Here is a 9,782-nt window from a genome sequence, read left to right as displayed (position 1 = left end):
TTTTTGTGTAACAGTGTATAACAGCGAGGCAAGTCAATTTATCTCCCTAAACTTGAAATCTCATTACAAATGTGGTAATGTTATATTGAGCAGCCCCTGACAGTGGTTTGTTGTGGTTTGTTTATTTTTTTCACAGGGAGTACAACAGAGAAAGATCAAATTACGTTTAATTCATAATAAATATGGTAATCACATGTAACTTGGCGGCATATTGTCCCAGTAGTTATGGTCTGGTATGAGTATGGCTGCCAGCTCACATATACCCTGTCCTGTGTGAGTGTGTGTGTGTGTGTGTGTGTGTGTGTGTGTGTGTGTGTGTGTGTGTGTGTGTGTGTGTGTGTGTGTGTGTGTGTGTGTGTGTGTGTGGTTGGAGGGCTGCCAGATCACATACTGTATTCCCTGTCCACTGAAGTAAAGGCATGGACTACACTAAATATCCAAATTTCAGCTTTATCTCTGATCTCTGCTCATCTCTCCATGACGTGTGTGTGTGTGTGTGTGTGTGTGTGTGAGAGAGAGAGAGAGAGAGAGAGAGGGAGAGAGAGAGAGAGATAGAGAGATAGTAAAACACCACCCTTCTCCTCTATAGACAGACTAAAGCAGACTGCTTAATGGCAGGCAGTGTGAATGGCGATAGCATTCACACCATGCACCAAAGGCAGACGCATAATGGCTTCCTTCTCCCTGCTCCCCATCAGAGCACCTCTCGTCCAGCCAGAGCACGGGTATGGGCAGCCAGGGAGTGTGTCCCGCGCAAATGCTTCGATTCCCACACCGTGGTCCTATCTGGATCCCACCGCTGCTCTCTCTCCCATTCGCTTCCTGTCACTCTCCGCTGTCCTGTAAATTATCAATAGATGCATTAAAAGCCCAAAAATACACGTAGAAAAAAAGGAATGAGCTGTGTGTATTTGGGCAGCCATTGGGTGTGTCCGGCACTCAATGAACCAAGAGGAGAGGGCGCCCTGTCCCCGCCAGCCTTGGTGTGGTGCTGTCCTCTGTGTGTTCACCGTGTGTGTGTGTGTGTGTGTGTGTGTGTGTGTGTGTGTGTGTGTGTGTAAAACACAGCTGCTCGTCTCCTGTATAGACAGGTTGCCTATAGCAGGCAGGCTAATATGGGCTATGTGAATGCCTATAGCACAAACAGTCATGCACAGCAAGTCAACAAGCAAGCAAATAAGCAAACAAACAAACAAACAAACAAACATGTAACAGCGCACAGTGTAGGGCAGAGAGGAGGGCCCCTTTCAATGTGGCTGCGTCTTTGTTTCATGTTTATCAGCGGGTCCACACAGCGCAGGGCCTCTCACAAACACACACCCTCCCCCCTCCACACACACACACACACACACACACACACACACACCCCTGTGCCCGACGCGGAGCCCCTGGCAGGGCAGAAGATGGATGAGGCGGGGTATTCTACTAAATGGCAGAGCATTTTAATAGTTATTACACCAAAGGGTGAGGTGGCGACTGGGGCGAGAGTGTAGGTGGGGAAGAGTGTGTGTGTGTGTGTGTGTGTGTGTGTGTGTGTGTGTGTGTGTGTGTGTGTGTGTGTGTGTGTGTGTGTGTGTGTGTGTGTGTGTGTGGAGGGTGGGGGTAACTAGGCTGGTGCGGAGGGGCTGTGGGAGATGAATGTACCCCAGCTGAAGGTCAGACACAAACGGGCCCTGCAGGCTACCAAGGCCCAGCCCTGAGAGGGGGGTGGGGAGGACAGGACGTTTGGTGTGTGTGTGTGTGTGTGTGTGTGTGTGTGTGTGTGTGTATGTGGGGAGGGTTGCGTACGGTCGACGTGCAGAGAGGGCAGCGGGGACTTCGTGTAGAGCAAAGATTGGGGTCAGACAGGTTAGAGGAATCAGCCGTGTCACTTTGGTGTGTGTGAATGTGTGTGTGTGTGTGTGTGTGTTTTCTTGCTGGTTGTAAACGCTCCAGTGGCACAGGCTCAATCGAGCGTGCAAATCATCAACAAAGACCTTTACGTGTGGCACCCCATTCCAGAAAGGAAAAAAGCACACCAAATAAATAATTACCTGGACCTAAATTAATGTCCCTCACCCCCCACACACACATGCACACACACACACACACACACACACACACACACACACAGCTCTGTCTTGCTTGCCTCCCTCCCCCCCCCCTCTCTCTTTGTTCCAGTCTTTCTTCACCTCTCAGTGGACATCAGTGTGGTCTCTGGCCATGGGGAGGACGGCACCAGGGCCACATCTCCCATCTTTAGCCCCCCTGTGCCAGTTTCATTACAGCTCATTAGCATGCTGTGAATTTGCAATGGCCCAAGCAGTGGGACAAATAGATCCTTTTAAATGATTTATCACCACAGGTAATTGAGCACAAATGGGAGACAAGTCATTGTGCACACCATGCTAAGTGTTTTTCATTCAGTTCCCTTCTTGTTCTTTAGTCAGCAGGCTGTCCCTAAGACAAGACGCGGTAGCCATTACTGTTGTGTGGCCAGCAGGTTCTTGGTCTTTGGATTTTATGGTTATGGTGCTTTATGTGGTTCTAGATACTTGGTGTCTGTTACAGGTTCTTCATGTAAGGTGTGATGATGGGTAGCAATGATTTCTGTCACTTGACTGTCGTGTTTTGTTCCCAGTGAGTAGATGACATTTAATTGATTTAGTAATTATGGAAAATGTACTGTAAAGTCCGAGCTATAATGGAAGCCCAGTATTGAAGGACAACTCCAAGGACCTTTGTTTTGGCCAAATGTTAACCCACCCAACGCTTCCTCAGGTTGGACAGACAGCTGACTGATTTCTGTGGTTTTTTTTGCATGTCTACTATACCCGTCTGGGACTTCCACCGGCTTGCCTGCCTCACTCTGCGCGAATAACGTCCTCTGTCTAAAGACCGATGTTCATTTCTCGAGGTTAGACCGCTTCCTGTCAGCGCCTTTTTTTCCACGGGCAGGCCGTGTCTGCGCTGCACAGCCAGAGCATCGTTAAAGGTGAGAACAGGTGAGGGGGCCAGGCGAGTCTGGGAGCCTGTTCAAAACGCAGCTTGACGCTTCCGACTAAGAGTGAGAGAGAGAGAGCGAGACGGAGAGCGAGCTTCCTGATGACTTTCAAAGTCTTTCTGGAGGTGGCGTCACAACCTGAAGGCCTCTTCTCCTCGGCTGAAAACTTTCCCCTGGCGGCTACTTTCTCGCCGCCGTGCTGCTCTTTCAGACGAAGGTCACCACGGGCTCTGATTGGGCCGTGGCCGCCGAGGCGGCTGTCACATGACTGGACGTGGCCACTCCTGGAGCGCGTCACATCTTGTTGCCCTTTTTCCCCCATCTTGACAAGCGAACAGGTTCTGCCGTCTCCCCGGCTCCTGTAGCTTGGAGAACCGGAGAGACAGCTCTGTGTTGCGGTGGGTCCGTGCCATCTCTCCCCCTCCATCCCTTTTCTCTCTGCTGCAGATGTCTACTCAAAGACCTATTATCCCTGGGCCTCGCTGCAAAAGTCTCACTCAATCAAACGCCGACGCGCGTTGTCAGGGCCCTCCCGTTTTGGCGCCGCTTGGCTGAGAGTGTTGTGCCGTGGCGGCGGAGACGTCCCGCACATATAAATTGATACGGCACGAGCACAATGTGGAACCGGACAGCTCGGCGGCTCCTGGCGGCTCCGACATCAATCACCGCATTATGCCAGCTGGATAGGCTGACAGCTCTCCGTGGCCCCTAGGAGATCTGACAACAGCGTGTTATTGACGTTCCGAAAGTGCGCGGCGGAAAAGAAGTGTGTCAAGAGTGCACGCTGGAATCCAAAAGCTCCTAATTGAACATTTCAAGCTCCACTGGCATTGACGGGCTGTTGACGGACAGTGACAGCTATGCAAATCATAAAGCCGCAGATCAATTAAATGCACTGCCCTTATGGTGGAGCTGCACACGAGATGACGTTTCATTTCCCACTTTATTACTTCTCTGCTTTCTTCTGTTCTTTTCTAGCAGCGTACCGTAGAGTACCGTATCACAGCGAAGGTTCTGGAAGAAAACGGATCTATTCTTTGACCATATACCTTTCAGTGCATTGGAGTGAGGGTATAGGATCAAGTGCTTTGTGGATGCTCTGTGCGAGCATTCAAGGTCTGGTCTACTTGTCCAACCCACCCATTTCAGCTATTTCTGAAGGCCACTACTAAGTCTCTGTGTGTAATGTTGTGTGTTCATGTTGGTGATTTGGTTGAGTCTGCATGGATGACTGTGTGCAAGGCTGTGGGTTCAAAACTGCACACAAACAACAACAACAACAACAACAACAAAATAGGAGACATTGTTATGTTATGCCCGGCAGTCTGTTACGGCTATATTGCCACATTTGTCCTACAGGAAAGAGGACACAAGGTCTTCAGAACATCATTTGTGCTGCAGGGTTAAAGAAAAAAAACACGGCCCCTTTGTGTGTGTCTGTTTACTGTTTTAATTAGCATTGTTAATTGGCTCTTTGTGACACCCTGGTGACAGGCCTGTCACTTGACGGTATTGATGGTGCTGATGTCCCCTGATTTGTCTGCTTGTTAGCGGACAGCCAGCTCCAGACCATGGTGTCGTGTTCCTTGTCATTGGGGCATCATTGTCCGTCTGTCTGTTCCGAGCACAGCACGCAGATAAACACGGCGGTAAACAAATCATTTGTTGTCCCCGTTGAAGGCGTCCGGTTCCCTCTCGTCTCGTCACCTCGGCACCTCGGCCCCATGGTGGCTTGTCCTTCAATGACAACAAAAGGCGGCCATTGATCGAACGTGCTCGTTAAGATATTCAACCCCCTAACGCCTCAATGACAAAGGCCTTTTACCCCCTGTTACCTCTGCTCAAAAAAGGCACCCCAAAAAAAGGGACCTGCAGCAGCTTCTGTTCAACTTTGAGTAAAGCTGCTTAAAAGGCAGGTCACCACAGGCTAGCGTCGCGAGCGGAGCGTTCCTTAGCACCATCCCTCCTCGTCGTCCCATTCTGGAGATGAGAAGAGGGCGGCCAGGGGAGCCAGTCTGGGCCACGGTCGTGGCAGGAGAGATCAAACTTCTAATGAGTTGCTCTGCCGTTAATTAATCTCCTTTCTTAGGGTGCCACTGCCAGAGGAGGGGTCTGTCGTCTCCTCTACACGTAGCTCTCTGTGGATAGCAGCACTCAAGTCTGTTTAACGATTTTTGTAGTCATCTAGTTTTTTTTAAACTGGTCACAGACAGTTCATCTTAAATAGTTATTTGTGTATAAATGGTTCTTTTGTCTTTTCTAGCCAAAAGGAAACCTATTGTTATAATTTTGTGGCAATACTCTGCAATAATCTGTAATAATGGACCAGAAGGGAATTTAGTTCCCTTTGATATTTGTTCCCTTTGTGTCCGAGACACCTATACGTGCTAGTCCTAATTGCCAGTGGTTATGTGGTTTTGTTTTGTTTTGTTGAGGGGAGGTGATTCAGTTCACTCGTAGGTGGTGACGGAGGTGCTACAGGGTGGTTTGAAGGTCAGGCTTCCCTCAACGCCGCGTGATTACGCAACACCTCTCACCTCCCCGCCTTCCTCCGGCGGGGGAGCCGGCGGCTGTTTTGGAAAATTTCCGCTCTCCGCGGCGCCTCAGACGGCGCTCTTCTGGCAGGCCTCTCCATCCTCTCTCCGGCAGATTCCCTTCTCAGTCTGGGGCGGCTTCCATCGCTCTTGGCCTCGCGCCAGCAGCCAATCGGAGCGCCGGAGAGGCCCCCGCGTGCAGCTGCGATGCAGATGAAGTCTTCTCCTCGCCGCGCCGGCCGTCCATCACGCGCTTCCTGTAATAGATGTGGGATGTGACATCACAAGCTGAGAGGCCATCTGCACGCCGCGGGCCCCCGCGCTATTTCTGTCATTTGCTCGGAGCGCGCAGAAAACGCACGCCGCCGCACTTTCTGCCCATCAAGGGGAACACAGCAAAAACTTTTTGCCTGAGGTCAGTGCAGCAGTGCCAAGGATACAAGGGATAGCAGCCATGATGAGGCTTAAATCATCAGCCTCGCTGCCCCCCCTGTTCGCATGTGTTTACCATTTAAAAGCCCTCCTGACGCGGCTGCTGAGGAACGCCGCAGAGAATTATTGCCGTGAAATATGTGATGATGAAAAATCCATAACCAAAAAACAAGGGCCGTTCTTCATGCCACGTGAAGGCAAGACAGCGGCACGCGCTTTTTTTTTTTTTTTTTCATTACGTCTCACTCAGGTCTGGCACCCGACGCCGTTGTTTGTCTTCGGGCCTCACTAAAAATAGGAAGCAGGCAGAGGTTGCAGCCCCCAAACAGATGGGGTGTAAATACCGCCAGAGCGGGCACCGTGGAGAGACACGCCATCAGCCCGCTGGGTGACGGATGGAAGCCCAGGGTGGCACCACATTACCAGGCTAAGGTGACTGAACCGGAGCGGGCACGGGGCGCGAGGAGGAGAGTGGGGGTGTGAGGGAGGGAGGGAGGGAGGGAGGGAGGGGGAGTATAGGGGCTGGCACCATGAGCGAACTGTGAATCAGAACTCATCAAGGCTCTCCTGTCAACCGCTCCAGACGCGCAACTTAATTACGGCCTGTTTTTTTCTTTCACACCTACTTTAACTTTGCCAACAGTTCGGCGGAGACAACAGAAAGTCACCGGTGGGCTGAGTTGGCACGGAAACAGCATTCGTTTTCTCTGTAACAACAACTGCCTCATTCCTCAAAGGCTGCCCAGTGTGGACAAGCTCAATTAAGTATAGAAATGTTCAGTGAAAACAAATACCTTTGACTTTACCTCTACCTTTTCAGTGCCAACAATGGTGAATGGGTCTTGTCCTTGGTTTGGTGGTGGTGTGATACAGTATGTGCATGGTATGGCCAACAAAGACGCAGACTCTCTGCACATTCTCCATTCATACTAAGGATGGATTGTTTATGGGTTAACGGTTTGGGATAATGGAATTCCATCTTAGGACCCGGGATTTATGTTCCCTGTGTAATTTTGACCGTTGGGAGAAATTGGAAAAATAAATATAATAAACGACAGAATCGCTTTCTTCCTTGTATTTCTTCTCGGGGTTCTTCCTTCAATCACCAAGCGCTGACAGTCCGACAGGTCATATCTGAACATCAAAAATGAGGTGACAGGCAGAGGTGAAGGATTAAATCTCTGTGTCGATTCATCACGTCTCTACAGCACAGGGCAGACTGCAAGACACCATCACTGGAAAATAAGCCGCCATGGCCTTCTCTGCAGGAATATGCATTATCTGCCGCGGTTAGGCTTGTTGTCGCTCTTCGGCCCGATTAATAAAAGTGATTCATGAAGAGACCTTTCCACGCTAGTGTTTCTCGTAATGTAGAATTTTTTTTGCTCTCAGCAGGCGAGCCACAGATAATCATCCCCTGCCCTGGGCATTGTCGTCTTCCCATTTCAATGAGGCGACATCCCAGGCTGTTATCTTCACAGCAACGCCGCACCTAACAACATCGCCTAATGATGGAGGGCCAGAATTTATTGGTTGGCCTCAAAATGCGATGGCCAGGAAGAGGGATGTTTCACGGAGATTCGAATGAATTTGAATAAACCCTGGAAGTGCCGAGAGACACTTCTTCACCTTTGTGAATTTTTTTTGGCTGACCCAGCCAGACAAGTTGTGATTTACCATCGATCGTGTGCAAAGCGCTCTCTCTTGTGCCTGGTTATTTATCCCTGTGCTTCTCGCTGTTGGGTAATGGCCAGTTATTTACTGCAAATGGTGGTATCAGTTCTGCAAGAGAGACGTTTATTTATTTATTTTTTGCCTCAATTAATAGTGGAAAGTCTGCAGCAGAGATTTAGAGGCACTGTGGGGTTTGGTGTTGTTACCATGGCTGAGATTCCCGGCGTGAGATATATGAGCAGGTGATGGCTAAGCAAACTGAGCTTTGGTCAAACACAAACACAGTGGGGCATGGGACTCTTTATCATTTTAAATGTCAGAGATTTCCATCTAGGATTTGAAATGCTACAGAACACTGAAAATGATGTTCAAATAACAGAAGGGAAAAAATGTGTGTGAACCCTTGAAGATTTTTAATGTTTGTTTTAATATTGTTTTTTTTATGCTCCACTGTTCATACATTATATTTTAAAATGTAAACAGCCTGTAGACTGTAACATTTCTGCTTTGAGTCCGCATTGATGGCTAAATTAGGCTACACTTTGGTCATTGTGTCAGTCTACAAAAGTTTATCCATTTTAAAGATCATTGTAGATGGAGTTCATTTGACATTTAAAATGTAATTAAACTGTGTGGATTATAGGCCACCTTAACAAGCTCTCCCCAGACATGAAACTTGGCAGAAATGTTGCCCGTACCTTTTTGGATTACTACAGACTGAACAACCTCCTGGATGACAACAAGCCAGGAAGTCACATCAACAGGTGATTCTTGAGATTCCAGTATATCTTGCTTGTCTACATCACATTAGCCTATACGGCCTTGGCATTTGTTTATGCCCGTGAATCAATATCAACTTTTTACTATTCTCATCCTACAGCCTGAACGTATTGCCAAGTGGTCGCCATGGGAACAATAATAGCAATGGAAAGAACCAAGACGACGAGAGGAAGCTCCATGAAGTGAGAGGAGACTGTTAAACTCAGGGCTTTAGTGTGTCGGCCTACCAGCCAACCAGAGCAGAATAAGCGTTCTTCCTTCATAGATGGCTTGCACAAAGAAAATGGACAATTGGCCATCTTCAAGGCAATAAGGCATACACAAAAAAATGACTGATACTCCACATAATAGCCTACTTATGGAACTCTGAGGAGAAATGCAGAACTTGTGATTTATGGTGCATGTAATCTCTTGCTTGCACTATCAACTGCTAACAGGATCATTGTAGAAGAGATAGTGGGACAGCAAAGCCCAAATAAAGTTTTTTTTGTTTTGTTTTGTTTTATTGTTTATTTTGTTTGCTCTGGTGGCCTTTGTATCGTAGTTGGAATGAAGAGCACGGTGTGCTTTAACTCAGCATCTTGCCTTTAATCTCTTTCTGGTGTATTTGTTGTTGCATGACCATTGTTGTTATTTTTTATGCCTTACTTTTGCGTTCTGTCAGAGATTTTAGTCAGTTTTTCATGTTTGAGTTATATACATTTAATGCACTGGAAGATTATTTTGGATGGTTGGATTGCATTTTGTTTGCTGCAAAAATAAATAGGCCTACCATCTTGAAACACAATAAAATGATTTGTGCATAACAAATTAATTTCATGCTGAGAATGTTTTTTTTAAATAAAAAAAAAGATGCAAGTAACTTCTGTAGCCTACAAACAGAAATGTCCTTTATAACTCAATGGATAAAACTTCAGTCAACATACCTTGATCACACTTCAGAAGACTTGCTAGTGATATAAAAGGGGCACGTACCTATGTTCCCTGGGTCCTATGTTCCCCACTTTGTATGGGACTGGGGGAACATACTGTATGTTCCCCCCTTTTCCCAAATAAATATGTATGTATAGCGACCGGGGAACAGGACCCTTTTGGGGGGAAACGGGAAAAAGGACCCGTGGAACATAGGGATGACCCCCATAAAAGCATGTCACTTCCACAACAGTCGAGTGCTGGCACAATGGGCCGAGACTCAAAATGGTCCAGGCTATCAGTCAAGATGGCATGGAGAACAACGTGTATTTTTCAGGCCAGTCATTTGGAATAAGTGAAGCAATCAGTCAGGAACTACATAAACAAATGACTCCAGCGTTTTACATGAGAGACAAGAAGATGGAGTGAGCTATTGGGACTGAAGAAAAGCATCCATCTAAGATTAT

At 47.9% G+C, this 9,782-nt stretch overlaps 1 protein-coding gene across 2 annotated transcripts in view; it reads left to right on the top strand.

Annotated features, from left to right (window-relative positions):
- Positions 1-9,210, top strand: part of agbl4 (AGBL carboxypeptidase 4) — a 384,426-nt gene extending 375,216 nt beyond the window's left edge. For both annotated transcript variants that reach the window (XM_062556080.1, XM_062556078.1), the window contains exons 12-13: positions 8,291-8,387; positions 8,504-9,210. In XM_062556080.1, the coding sequence (XP_062412064.1) occupies positions 8,291-8,387; positions 8,504-8,603 (197 nt within the window). In that variant the 3' untranslated portion in view covers positions 8,604-9,210. The remainder of the gene's footprint in view (positions 1-8,290; positions 8,388-8,503) is intronic.
- The last annotated feature ends 572 nt before the right edge of the window (positions 9,211-9,782 follow it).

Source organism: Sardina pilchardus, chromosome 15 (assembly GCF_963854185.1).
Source record: "Sardina pilchardus chromosome 15, fSarPil1.1, whole genome shotgun sequence".
NCBI lineage: Eukaryota > Metazoa > Chordata > Actinopteri > Clupeiformes > Clupeidae > Sardina > Sardina pilchardus.
The sequence above is the reverse complement of the archived record's forward strand: the minus strand, read 5'-3'. Positions and strand labels throughout refer to the sequence as shown.